The sequence below is a fragment of the Artibeus jamaicensis genome, unplaced genomic scaffold (assembly GCF_021234435.1).
Source record: "Artibeus jamaicensis isolate MK-2021 breed Jamaican fruit bat unplaced genomic scaffold, CSHL_Jam_final contig_465, whole genome shotgun sequence".
NCBI classification, from domain to species: domain Eukaryota; kingdom Metazoa; phylum Chordata; class Mammalia; order Chiroptera; family Phyllostomidae; genus Artibeus; species Artibeus jamaicensis.
This window is the reverse complement of record NW_026521843.1, coordinates 12,422,031-12,435,865: the sequence shown is the minus strand read 5'-3', so window position 1 is coordinate 12,435,865 and position 13,835 is coordinate 12,422,031. Positions and strand designations below refer to the sequence as shown.

The 13,835-nt window shown below is 56.1% G+C and overlaps 1 protein-coding gene across 4 annotated transcripts; it reads right to left on the bottom strand.

Moving 5' to 3' along the window:
* Nucleotides 1-347: 347 nt before the first annotated feature.
* On the bottom strand, nucleotides 348-12,536 carry MFSD2B (MFSD2 lysolipid transporter B, sphingolipid). 4 transcript variants are annotated; one of them, XM_053666803.1, is made up of 15 exons: nucleotides 12,284-12,536; nucleotides 8,847-8,972; nucleotides 7,621-7,745; nucleotides 6,946-7,069; nucleotides 6,578-6,656; nucleotides 6,355-6,491; nucleotides 6,028-6,120; nucleotides 4,780-4,870; nucleotides 4,545-4,666; nucleotides 4,018-4,101; nucleotides 3,631-3,711; nucleotides 3,294-3,403; nucleotides 2,771-2,914; nucleotides 2,448-2,624; nucleotides 348-1,331 (listed from the first exon to the last, which is right to left on the bottom strand). In XM_053666803.1, the coding sequence occupies exons 1-15, from the start codon at nucleotides 12,368-12,370 to the stop codon at nucleotides 1,307-1,309; spliced, it is 1,605 nt and encodes a 534-aa protein (XP_053522778.1). In that variant the 5' UTR covers nucleotides 12,371-12,536; the 3' UTR covers nucleotides 348-1,306. The 4 variants fall into 4 exon arrangements, with proteins under 4 accessions (XP_053522778.1, XP_053522779.1, XP_053522781.1 ...); XM_053666804.1 differs by lacking the exon at nucleotides 6,028-6,120 and having other exon boundaries at nucleotides 12,284-12,533; XM_053666806.1 differs by lacking the exons at nucleotides 7,621-7,745; nucleotides 12,284-12,536 and having other exon boundaries at nucleotides 8,847-8,938.
* Nucleotides 12,537-13,835: the final 1,299 nt, after the last annotated feature.

Here is a 13,835-nt window from a genome sequence, read left to right as displayed (position 1 = left end):
CCTGCTCTCCCCTTTAGGTGCCCTGACTTCTGGATGAGGAGTTGCTGGGACGTCAGGGTCCTCACAAGTTCCCAACCCCTCTGTAAGCACCAGCCCACTGGAGCCACCGAGGCCTGCTACAGTCTCAGCTTTCTGTCTCTTCCAAAGGAGAGAAGGAACCCTCTCCCACATCTCCCTGCGGTTGGAGGAAGTGCGGGGTCAGGGGCACAGCCAGGTTCAGTGCCGTCTGGCACCCTCCCCTTCCCTCTTTGGGGTGAGAGTTTCCCAGCAGGTAGGATGGTCGTGGGCTGGCCACTGTCACGTGTTGTAGACTCAATAGAAGATAAATCCTTTAATTTGTTTTTTTACTATGTTATTTATTTTGAGAGTGGAGGGAGAGAAAAAGAGGGAAACATTGATGTGCAAGAGAAACATTGACTGGCTGTCTCCCCCTCAAGTCCAGGTGGGGACCTGGCCTGCAACCCAGGCATGTGCCCTGACTGAGAATCGAACCAGCAACTTTTTGGTCCACAGGCCAGCACTCAATCCAGTGAGCCACACCAGCCAGGATTGAGAAAAATGTTTTGTTTTGAAAAAAATGTAAACCTCAATGGATCTTTCTTCCCTGAAGATATGGCGTCTAGAAGGCTGTGGTTCCTATACTTTTCATAAGATAAAAGTTCAGAAATATAGTTCCACAAAAATAACTGTTTATAAAAATGATTCATCTTTGGTGGCTCGATATCAGTCTGCCCACCTCTAGAGACTGTGTCATCATCAACCCATCTGAACACAGGGAGGCGCTCAGCCTGCTCACCCCCACCGCTGCCCCCATCGCTGCTCCCCGGGGTCTGCTGGCCTCGCCGCGTGCCTGTGTCTCTCCTAACTGAACATCCCCGGCATGTCCATCTGTCCCCACTCTGCTCATTCATGTGGTGTCTGTCACTCCTGTCACATGTCCACTGGAGCATCGGGGGAACCAGAGGTTGTGGCATCAGGCACTCCCAACGGGGGTCTGCAGGCCAGGCCGGCGGGGCCTTCCTTCCTTCAGGGAGGCTGCTATTGGGATGCCCTCCAGGTCAGACGTGGTCTGGAGCTGGGTGGTCGGGGCACAGGTTTATCTGAAGTGGTCTGTGGTCAATGGGCGAGAAATGAGAGGTGGAATCCAGGCCAGTCTCTTCTGGAGAGGTCACTGGAGACCCCATGTCCCAGGGAAGAGGTCCTGTGTAGGCTGCGGAGTAGGGGTTACAAATGGCTGAGAAAAAGGGGCGGCTCGAACCCAGAGGACGCTGGCTTCTACTTGTCTGGCTCACGGACGTCTTGAGCTTCACGCCAGGCTGTAACTGGTCCTCCTGTAGGAAGGAAGCCAGAGGATGAGGAGGCAGTGGGGTCTGTCCCGCCACAGACCCCTCTGGGAGGTCAGTGGCTGTTCCCTGTCTTCCTAGCCGCTCCTCCCCTCCACCCTGAATATGGCCGCGAGCCTGTCTCCTGGAGTCCCACCAAGCCGTCCTCCACCTGGTGTCACTCCCCGAGTGTGATGCATGACGTCAGTGCTGCTTGGCTGGAGTGTGAGATCAGCCACACCGAGCAGTGAGGGACTGATGATGATGCCACCTTGGCCCCCACTGTGTGGTCCTCTGTGTGTACATGTGCTCATGTTTGTTTAGTGCACGAGCATCTGCAAAATGTGGACTCGTGAAAGTCTGCGGGGCCTGGTATATCTGCTTGGCCTCGGGCTCTGTGCCGGGCCCTGAGGACACAAAATGAGTAAACACAACTCCAGCCTTCCAGGTCCCCACTGTCTGCTGGGAAAGCCAGCCAGTGAGCAGACCGTCCCCGCAGTGGACGCGGTGGCGTGGAAGGAGGAAGGACAAGGCTCAGGGAGCTCTCAGCGCAGCCTGGGGCGGGGCTCCGGGGGCAGTGGAAGATGACCAGTCCCCTAGTTCCGGCCCCAGGCTGGAGGATGGTGGAGCTGGTTGGGACAAGGAGATGAATTCCATTAGGGGCCCACTCCGACCGCCTGCCCTGGTTGTGGGACCCCAGGTGGAAATGTCCAAGTGAGAGCCAGCTGTGTGGATCCGGAACTTGAAGGAAGCGGGGTTGGGAGGGGACAACTATGCGAGTCACCAGGCACAAGAGGTTCTCGAGGTCAAGCACACAGATGAGGTAGGTGCCCGGGATTATGGAGAGCAAAGGGAATGGGGGTGAACATGGGCGCCCTCCCCTGCCACCGTCCCACAGGTCATCAAAGGAAGGGCACTGAGCAAAGACGACCAGAGTAGCAGAAGAGAGTCCAGAAGATGGCGTCACCGAAGCCAAGGAAAGAGCTTCCAAAGGCAGGACTGTCTGGTGGTGTAAATAATGCCATGAGACCTCAGGACTGGTTGGCCTCACGTGGGCACACACGCATGTGCCTCCTGGGGCGTGGGTAGGCCTGCTGTGTGTACCCATGTGCATGGGGTGCCCACCTCCGGAGGCTCAGCCGGCGGGAGGTGTCCTGGCGTGGCACCTTTGGAGTGGGGCTGACCATGAGGATGCAAAGACCGGTGAGGATCATGCAGGTGGGCACGGCGCCGATGAGGACCTTGAGGGTCACCACCACCTGCTCTGTCTGCTTGCAGGCTCCTGCCTCGTACCCTGCAAACCTGGAGAAACAGCCCATATGCAACCAGCTCACATCCTCCCAAGCCTGGCTTCTGGGGGAGGGGGTCCCAGATCCCCGACCAGTCCCCTGGCTGGCTGGGGTGGGGGACTTGGCCGTCTTGTGCCTTGGCCCCACTCTGGGACTCACTCCAGACTGAGCGTGGAGATGCCCAGGGCCCCAGCGCCTGACAGCTTGGTGAAGAAGACGTAGGAGGAGTAGAAGATGGTCTCCATGCCTGGGCCGTGCTGGTGCTGCAGCTGGAAGTCGTCCACCACGTCTGGGAGCATGGACCTGGGGGCAGGGGCTGCGGAGTTATCCCTTGGAACCCTTGGCAGCCACCAACCTGCAAACTCTCTGGGTACAGAGACCAAGTCAGAGTCGTCCCTGAGGCCCCACTGCCCAGGACCAGAACTGGCCCACAGGGAGCCAGTGTGTCTGTTCCACCCCCCACCCCCACCCACTGGCTGCCCCCCATTCCTGCTGTCTGGTGCTCTTCTGGGAGGGCTCTCAGGATGGAGGAGCTTGTGGCCTCCATCCCCTGTGAGTGGAAGAGTGGCTCCCAAGCACAGGCTGGTCACCGGGGACCTGGGAGGACAGGCCGACATGCAGGAGGGCAGACCCTGAGGAAGGACGTGAAGCTCCCGCATCTCCTGCCCCTCGCCCAGCCTACCAGGGCAGCAGCAGGGACACCGCGATGCTCACGCCAGACACGAAGGCCACGACGTATGCCACAGGGGCTGTGGGCACAACAGCCAACAGGATTGCAAAAGGCACCATCACCTGGGGAGACAGGCACACTGGCTGCTCCCTCTGCCTGCTCCGCCTCCCCACCTGGCTCCTTCCTGCACACACTCACCGGTGTTTACTGACAACCCTGTGCCCGGTCCTGTGCCGGGCACTGAAGACGCAAGTGATTACGGATCTGCCCTGCTGGCCCCCAGGGGGCTCAGGCCCCAAGGTCAACTTCCAGCTACCCTCCTCCAAGCCTTGCTTCCTGCCCCACTCACACAGATCCCGAAGGCCGACGTCCTCTTCCCAAATCGCTGTAGAACCCACTCCCACAGCGGGGTGCTCAGTACAGCCGAGACCTGGGAGCAGACGGGACCGTCACAGCCCAGCCGAGCTGCCAGTGCCCCTGCCCAGATTCACAAAGCCCTGGCTTTCAGGTGGGATGCCCCACCTCGACTTTGACCCCTGGTTAGTACCAGAGGCCATGAACTTTATGAACCTGGCCCCAGTTCCACCCACTGCTGGAATGCAGGTGACCAAGGCCACAGCTGAGTCCAGCACGTTGACCACCAGAACTCTGGGCACACATGTCGTGTCAAGGACCACACGTGTCCCCAACTCAGGTTCCCGAGTAACCTTGGCTCTGTCACCCCAGGCCCTCTCACCAGGATGGTTAGCACCAGGCTCTGGATGTGGTCATGCAGCCGGGAGGCGTGTGTACAGAACAGGACCAGGTAGCTCTGCTCCACCTGAGGAGGTTGACAGGAAGTGGGTGTGTACAGGGACTGGCTGGACCTCAGAAGTCAGAAGCAAGGCCTGGGTCTCAATTCCGGCCCCCCTTTTGGGACCTTGAACTCTGATTGCTGTCACCATTATGCAGTTCCCGCCCCCTACAAAGGATGCTTATCCCCAACACAGGTGTAAACACCCTTCCTAGTCCACCCTTCCCCTTGCAGGACTAAGAGTGGGTGGACTTTACCACCCCAGACTCTTTTACCTGGTGTCTGGACCCTGACCTTCCTCGATCCCACAAGCTCGGTCTAGATCTCTCTCCTCAGAGAGCACCAGGCTCTCTGAGCCACACGCCAGCCACTGGTTAACTCAAGCCTCATCCCCACCAGGGGATGAGAAGCTGAACCTGAACCCATGCAGGCTGGAGGCAAGCCTGGGGGACCGGCCCGGCCACAGGTACCTGAACGGCTGCTGAGATGAACAGGAAGGAGATCACCAGCTTCAGGTAGGGCGGGTGCCGGACGGTGAGGCCCAGCCCAGCCAGGAAGCTCATGCCCTGGCTGGAGGCTGTGGCGGAGGGGTCTGTAACACAGGAAGGCCACACTGGCTTGCCAGAGTTCCAAAGCAAAACCCATTCCCAAAGGAGCCCTGCCCCCAGCTTTTCTGCTTTCCTCATTCTGCCTGCACCTCTGTACCTGGTTGCTCCTTCACCCCCAAGTGGAGGAAACCAATGCACACAGGGTAAGTCACGGCAACCGCAGCGGCTGCAACGGAGTAGAGACAAGCCTGTGGAACAGGACAGAACTAGGGTGGGGGTGATGTTTCCAACCCAAGGGGGTGAGGACCCCCAGGGGCAGGGCAGGTGTACCTCCTGGTGGGAGCAGAGGGACCCCCAGCCCAAGTCTAAGAATGCTGGGCACTCCTCCCAATCGGCCCAGCAGAAGGAGGGCCAAGCGCCCATGGTGGTCCTCCTGTGCTTCCTGTGTACATCCATGCCACCACGGGTTTGAGGGTCAGCGTTCTCTCTCTCCTCTAGCCTCCCTGTCTCATTTATTAAAACAAACATTCGGCCCTGGCTGGTGTGACTCACTGGACTGAGTGCTGACCTGCGAACCAAAGGGTCGCCGGTTAGATTTCCAGTTGGGCACATGCCTCGGTTTCAGGCCAGGTCCCCAGTAGGGGGCGTGTGAGATGCAACCACATAGTGATGCTTCCCTCCCTCTTTCTCCCTCCCCTTCTCATTAAAAATAAGTAAATACAATCTTTTAAAGAAAGACGTTCATTGTTGCTGATTTCTATACGCTGGACCCTGAGGTCAGGAAGACAGATCCAGGAACAGAAAGTTACTGTGTGTCCATGATGGCCCAGACAAATGTAAATAAGAGAGAGACGGTGCCACTTGTGCTGTAAAGACATGCGTGGGAGTGACAGTCACCCATTTCCAGATAGAGGCGCCTCTGGGGAGGGAGGAAAGAGGCAGGTGGGCAGGGCCTCATGGCTGAGGGTCCCGCGCAACTGCAGGGGCCCCACATCCAGGGCCCTGCTCTTGGGCGTTAATGCTCTGCTATTGCTGTCTTGAAATTCGCGGTTTTATCTACGAATTTGTGTTTTGTAAGTGAAGCCAATGGAATTTCGAAGAGGCACCTTTGTTGAACCTTTAGGGGTGGGTTCTCAGCTTTCCACTCCCCACTCTGGGCACTCCAGGCCCTCACTCAAGGCCACTGCCACCCTCCGTTCCACCCTCACCCAGACACAGTGGAGGGGAGGGGCTCGTGCAGGCCGAGGCCGGGACAGGCAGTGCACGAGAAAGCGTGTCGTCCTGAAACACGGACAGGACTCGTAATAGGGTGGAGTGGACGGCTGAGAGCAAGGAAGGAGTCAAAGATGACTTCCGGGGTTCTCGGGGATGGTGACATCATTTGCCTAAGGGGAAAATAGATGACCTTGATGGCTGAAGTAGATGCATGCCCCAGTGGGTGAAGAGGGACCCGCTTTGAGGGTACCCGTGTTGCTGCGCGTTTCCCTTCTCCTTTCACCTGGGGGTGGGGTGGGGCGTTTAGGGCTAGATGGGAGGGGTCATGCGAGGGGCTTTACCCAGAGCTCTGCAAGGACATCCAAACCTCCTGCCGCCTTTCCCCGCCCCTTCTCTGGGGTCCGTCCCCTCCCTCCAGATGGCCTGCCGGGGGGCTGTGTGTTTATGTTTACAAGGCACCAGGCGGAGGAGAAGTAGGTCTAGAGGGAGAGTGGGATGCGTCCGCGTGGGCACTCACTGCACCGGGGGAGACGGCAACGGGGTCCGGGAGCTCGAGGTCCATGTCCTCGCACCGGTGGGGACTGTGGGCGCCGGACACGATCAGTCCGTGGACTGCGGCTCCCATCAGCGTCCCCGCCATCTCCATGGTTATCCCTGGGACATAGTGAGCGCTAAGGTGACTGAGCTCGCGCCCCGCCCCTAGCTGCACCCCCCCACTCCCACCCCACGCAGGCACTCACGGTATGCGGTGGCCGAGTCCCGCTCCCTGGGGCTGGGGGTCAGGAGCATGGTGAGCGCTGTGTAGGGCACCTGTAAGAACTGAGGGGCGGAGTTTAGATGGAGTTCAGCCCAGACCACCCTGTGCCAGGCTGGCAGCTTCCACAGATGCCCTCAAGCCAGGAGTCAAGCGCCGAGGGGCAGGAGGGGGCACCTAGCCCAGAGCCCAGTGGGTGGGAGGAGCTAAAGGTAAGGGCCAGGCACTGGCGAGTAGGTGCCAGCGATGGGACCCTCCTGAACACCTACCCCCGATACACACACTTCAGAGTGGCCACCGGCCAGCGACTGGGTCCCAGGGGTCCAGGCCCAGGAAGGGGGGCCACCTGCTTACCGTGGCCAGAGCCTGGAACAGGCAGTAGAAGGTCATGTACCAAAGGCCTCGAAGGCTGGTGAAGGGGGGCAGGAACCACGAGAAGAAGTACGCCACGGCGACGAAGGGCGTGCAGCCCAGCACCCTGTGGGGACACAGCGGAGATAGAATGGCCACTGCACCAGGAGCGGGGACATGAAAGGGCTGGCCTGGGGCAACCCCACCCCGCTGCCCTGGACTAGCCCTGGACCGAGACTCCGGGTGGGAGCCATGGACACAGAGGGCTAATGGGACATGGAGGGAGCCGGGGTCGGGGCTGTGGCGAGGACCCTTGGGTGCTCGGTGGTGCCATTCTGTGTGTCGAGGACCCGGAGCACAGGGGCTGTGCCTACTCTGCCAGACTTCCCAGGGCGCCCGGCCCACCGCGGCCACACTTAGGTCTCTGGGCCAGGCCGGGGAGTCTTGGGGGTTTTGTCCAGCCCTGAGCCAGATGGTGAGGGCGCGTCTCCAAGAATGTCTCTGAACTGCATGACTCGGTCTGTCCCAGTCTGGTGCTGTCACCTACTGTCAGTCCCATCACCTGCTCTCTTGTCCTCTAACCGTCCATAGGGTTTTCCACTAAGAAGCAGGGCCGTGACAAACAGTGACCGCAGGCTGTGGGCGGGTGCCAGACCCAAAGGACCGGCGGCTGCTCACCAGGGCATGAGTCGTCCAGACCCTGTCCTCCTGCTTCTGTTGATGAGGAACCCAGCCACCGGGTCAGCAGCTGCCCCGGACACCTTCCCTCCAAACAGCACAAGTGACACCTGGGCGGCGGGGATCTGAGACGGACAGGGGAGGAGAGAGCCAAGGACTGGCCGATTTGGAGCGGCTGTCCAGGCCTGCCCACGCACCGGGATGGCGAGCTGGCGAGCTGGCTGGGGCCAGAGGCACAGTGGGACGTCTGTCCGGCCTCCTGGCCAGCACACTACCTTGAAGGCTCTCAGGGCACATCTGCACTAGTGAAGGAAGGGGCAACGGAGGGAGCTGACGGCCACACATCGGCACACTGCCATTGTTACTCATGCCCGGTCCCTTTGGAGAAGATATGAGGGACCCCCATCTGAGGTGGCCCAGTGCAAGAAGGGTGCACCCAGGGTGACAGTCTAGACTTTCTGTCTCATAGTGAAAATGTTTTTATTGATTTTCTGGTTACATAAATGATCCGCTCACTATAAAAACATTCAAGCAGTACAGAAAAATATTGAGCAAAGCTCATCTGAAATGCCACCATCCTGAGACAACTTCCAGATGCATTTCGATGATCATCCTTTCATGCGTTTATCTACATTTGTGACTTACGACCTTATATAAATGCAACCATATCAGTGTCATATAAAAGTCATTAATACCTCATTAAAATTTCTTTTTAGCGTATCCTCTATTCTCTACCATTGCCTCGCATGTACAGCCAACATTAACAGCCTAAAGCGATTTTCTGTACATTTTCTCCATGCTCATTTTTAATCATGTACTGACTCATACACACATACACACGCGTATGGGGCATGTCTTTGTTCTACTAACACGGGATCATTTTACATACTCTTCTCTAAAACTAACTTTTCTCACTGAGCAGGGCATCACGGAAATCCCTCCAAATTAACTGCTATAGATCCGCCACATTCTTTAAACGGCTACATAATTGTCCATTTATGGACCAACTGGAGACGGCACAACCTATTACCCAGATGCTTCCATGTTGTTGGGTGTTCACATTGTTTCCCGTTTTCCACTGCAACCAGGCTGCAGTGAACACCCTTGAGGGGGTTGCCCTCCATAGCTTAGGTCAAAAGTGCTATCTGGGAAGGGTGGTGGGGGTAGAAGGACCAGGGGCCACGGAAGATGGGAATAGGAGGTCCTGGGCGGATGCCCACACTTACCTGTGCCACATCTAGCAGGAACAGCTGCAGGTAAAAGGCTGTGGCACTGGAGGCCACTTGGTTGGGGACCCCGCCAATGCCGTAGCACACCTTCGTGCAGAATGAGAGGCGACCAGCTCTGCTGTCCTGGGGGAGACAGAGGAGCTAGGTAAGCCCCGCCCTCACAGACACACAGCCCTGGCTTCCAGAAGCATCCTGAGTCCCTCGGTCTCCAGGGATTTTCCTGCAGCCTCTCCGTCCTAATTTGCCCCAAATCATCTTAAAGGGAAGTAAGACAGAAAAAAGATAAAAATACTAGAACATGACCTCTAAACTTTTCCAGGGGGAAGTTCTTCCCTATATTTCCCCCTCAGCACTTCCTGCTTTAGTGTTTTCTGAGTCAGCAAGCCTGAGTGAACTAGGGATCAGGAGGCCCCCATCTTCACCACCGGGTCCCTGTGTGACCTTGAATAAAGCCACTTTCTCTCTCCAGGCCTTCGAATGGAAAAGTCCGGCCAACTTCACAGGGTTGGTTTTTCTTTTTTTAAGATTTTTTGGTTTTAGAGAAGGGGAAAGGCACATTGATGGGTCGCCTCTGGTAAGCACTCTGGGAAGAATGGAACCAAGGACCGTGTGCTTTCTGGGCTGATGCCCGAGCAATGGAGCCCCACCGGCCAGGGCTGCACAGAGCTGCTTCCAGGAGCAAATGAGGTGCTGGTACTGGGAGCAGATCGTTAGATGTTCAGGACGTTTGCAGCCAGATGTTGAACAACTAGCAGCCTGAAACCAGCCACAGTGAGAGTATTTACACCCCTGAAATCAGCAAACATTACCAATCAGAGCCCCTGCTCCCCAGACTGTTTACCAGGCTACCGCTGAAGTGAAGTAATGTTTATGATCCCAAGTGTGTGTGTGTGTGTGTGTGTGTGTGTGTGTGTGTGTGTGTGTGTGTCCCAAGCCCTAAGCTACCCAGCAGACCCCGGACTCAAATATGCGACCGCCTCCTCACACCCCTATGTGGTTGACTAACATGGTCAAACACACAGCTTGATTCCTGTTCCATTGTTTCAATGGACTCCTCACCCTCTTGTCCCATTGCATTAAGGGACCCCAATGTCCACTCAGCAGCTCAGGCCATAGACCCAGGAGTCACCCTTGCCTCCCCCTTCCTGAGCCCCCTGTCTGATCTGTGAGAGTCTCCTTAGAGGCTCCCCTGCTCCTGCTCTCGGCCCCTACTATCCACTCTCCATCCAGCAGCCAAAGTGATCTTTTCCTAACAGCTAGGTTGTGTCTCCTCTCTGCCTAAAACCCTCCCACAGGTTGACCACAAACTCTGAGTAAAACTCCAAGTCCTGCCCTGGCTGTGTAGCTCAGTTGGTTAGAGCACTGTGCTAGTGCACCAAGGTTGCAGGTTTGATCCCCAGTCCGGGCACATATGAACATCAAACAACAACTGCATAAGTAGAACAGCACATCAGTGGGTTTCTCTCTCCCTACTCCTCTCTTTTCCCTTTCTAAAAATCAAAACCAAACAAAAAACCCTCCAAGTCCTCACCATATAGCCTACAAGAGCCCACCCGGTCTGCCCCCATTCCCGCCTCACTTCAAATAGCTCCCCTCCATCACGGGATCTCCCTTCCTATTCCTCAAAATGGCCAAGCGTACTGCTGCCTCAGGGCCTTTGCACTTCCTGTTCCTTCTGTCTGAGAAGCCCTTTCTTCAGGTCCTTGCAGAGCTGACTCCTTGTCATTCACGTTTAAGCCTGCGTGTCATATTCTTAGAGTGGCCTTCCCTGGCCACCCATGTCTCTCTTCAGTTGTGCTTACTGACTGAGAAGCTCCTGCTTGTCTCCTGCCTCTCTCCATCAGAGGCGCGTCGTCTAGAGCATGACCTGTTTATTCGCCACCCTGTGTCCCCAGTGCCTAGAACAATGCTCGATACATAGTAACACTCAGGATGTATTTGCTGAAGGAGCAAATGCCATGAAGACACTGTGTAAAGTGCTCTTTCTCTGCAAGATGCTGGGACTTCTTTCCCTTCTTTGCTAGGGGACGGGTGGGAGAGTGGTGGGGACTATGGCTTCACCCACTTTGGTATCTTGCAGGACACCCAGAGGGACTCTTTTGAAGGGAAGGTCTTCCCAGATAAGAGTTTATCATATCCTTTGCACACTCTTCCTACACACAGAAGAAAACCACACATGAAGCAGGATGTGGCCTCCTTTTCTGGCATTGTGTGAACATTATTTCAGCTTCCAGAGAACTTTTAACAATAGGCAGAATCCACCAGGATAGCTCTCCTGCCCACCCCCCATAATGGGGTTCTTACCCCCTCAATGTGCTTAGCAAGTTTCTGGCACATAGAAGGCACTTGAATGATAGGGGGTGAAAAATTCCAACTGAAACTAGGTCTATGATACACATGATCTTGGAATCTTGACAGTTTTATGTGCTTGTTATCAGACGCCCTTCACAGCTGGCTACGCACAAGTTTTAGCGTTAGACACACTCGGATTCAAATTCTGCACCTGCCATTTCCAGCCGTGTGACCCAGGCCAGGTCACTTGACGTGGCTGCCTCAGTTTCTTCTCATGTTAAGTGGAGATAATACAACCTCATAGGGTTGTTAAGAGAATTGAAAGCCGGCAATTTGTTGGCCACGTTGGTTCCCCTCTTGCCATTCCTCTCGCCCTGAATTTCTAACCCAGAAAATGCAAGTCCTCAGGGAGCCTCTCCAGCGGAATCCGTTTCTCAGGGGCCACAGTCCTTTGCTCCGAGGAGCCTGAGCAGCGGAGGCCGTAGGAAGTGGAGTGGGTGGCGCAGTGAAGCCACAGACGATGAACGCTCCTCGGAGCCCGGCCGGATTTTACATTCAGCAGACACCAACGCCAGCACCCCCACCCTTGTGACATGGGTCCCAGCACCACCACCCCTAGTTTCCCACCTGTCCCCCAACATCACCCTGGGGCCCGGTGGCCAGGAAGGACATCTCTGGGGACAATCTGCCGAAGGAGAGCCTGGTGCCTGGACAAGGCCGGGGTTTGAGGCGGTGGGGACTGGGCCAGGAAGGCGGCCTCCGCAGGCACACCTGTGCGATGTCTCTGGGAGGGCGGGGAGGGGGGCCGGCGGGAGCCCTAGGCTGGGAATCAGGACACCAGAGACAGGCCCTGGTCCTGCCTGGCGAGTTGAATGGACCCAGCAAGTGACTCCCTCACCTAGGACTCAGTTGCGCACGCTATTTATTCTCTTCCGGGCTCCAGAGACTCCTCAGCCTCTGGGCTCTCAAGTGGCGAACCCCACCCACTAGGGGCAGTGCAGGTGAAGGACCCTGAAAGGTAGGTCAGGGGCTGCCATTCCACTCCCTCGAGGCCCCTGGGGCCCCTCTGTCCCCCGCGCCCGCACTCCCCGCCTCAGGCTACTCCCAGCTCCCCTGTGGCACCGCGCTTTTTTTGAGCTCACCGAGCAGGGTTCCAGGGTGAGTGCTTCCCCTTGGGGCACTGGCACCTGGTCCGTAGGTGCCTGGGTCCCTCCGGCGGAAGCCGCCATCCTGCACAGCTGTAGCGCCTGCGACCCCGGGGCTATCTGCCCGCGGGGAGGGCGGATCCCTCGTGGAGAGGGCGCAGCGAGGGGGTGGGGGGCTGGGCCTGCTGGGGAAAGGCCAGAATCCGGGAAGCTGTGAGTTTCTTTTTCCCCAAAGGGGAAAATACCTAGAGATCAGACTCACTGGGGGAAGAAGACCCTGGGCACTGTTTCCCTCGGGGGGTGGTCCGCCAGCGGGTGAGAACCGGAGGCAGTTGGAGCTCAACTCTCCTGCCAAATCCTTGTGGGTGAAACTCAGCAAGTAAATGTATTTGAAAAAATGAAGCAATAGAATCGACTTGTTTGGATTAAGATTACGGCTGAACAGGCTTGTAAACTGCTAAATTTGATATCGGATGCCCGCAATATATATTTTCCAGCCTCATACAAAACAGGGGTGTGGCCCCATAAATTCTGGCCAGTGAATGAAGGCAGTCTGAGGGACACAATTTCCCAGGTAGGTCCTTAAAAAGAAAGGGGTTACGTCACACGTGAAACTCGAGTGAAAAATGTATCGCAGACCTAAGTGTAAGGGCTAAAACTAGAAAGCTCTTGGAAGAAACCAGCAGCAAAGCTTCACAAGTGTGAGTTATGTAATTCTTTTTCGGATGAGACACCCCCAAGCCCAAACGGACTGTACAGCATAATGAAAACCTTTGGGCTGCAAGCCAACCAACTAAGTGAAAAGATGACCCACACAATGGAATATTTGCAAATCATAAGGACTTGTGTTGGACTATATAAATAGCTCTTCCAACTCAATAACAAGACAAACAACCAAACTTAGAAATGAGCAAAGGATTCTGAGATATTTCTCCAAATGGAGACATGAGAAGACACTCATGTCATTAGGTAAATGTAAAACTTTAGGCTACCACTCCAGGTGGATGGCTCTTCTCAAAAGGACAGATGACGTCGGTCCCGAGTGTTGGGGAGGATGTGGAGAAATCACATGTCCCTGCTGGTGGGAGTGTGAAGTAGGGCAGGCACTTGGGAAAACCGGCAGTTTTTCAAAAGATTAAATGGGAATTAGCATATGACCCAGCAACACCACTCCTAAGGATATACTCCAGAGAAATGAAGCATGTTCACACAACAACATTCATAGCAACATTGTTTATGGCAGCCAAACTGTGGAAACGGCGCAGCTGTCCATCAGTTGGTGGATGAGCGAGGGTGGTAGGTATTTCCATACAATGACTATTACTCAGCAGCAAAAAGGACATGGATAAAGGCTGAAAACATTAAGTGAGAGGTAGCCCTGGCTGAAGTCCTAGCCCTGGCTGATGAGGCTCAGGTGGTTAGGCATCGTCCCACAAACTGAAAGCTGGAGCGTTCAACTCCCAGTCAGGGCACATGCCCGGGGTTGTGAGCTCCGAGCCCGGGTCGGGGGTCCGGGCTTGTGCAGGAGGCCATGGACCAATGATGCTCT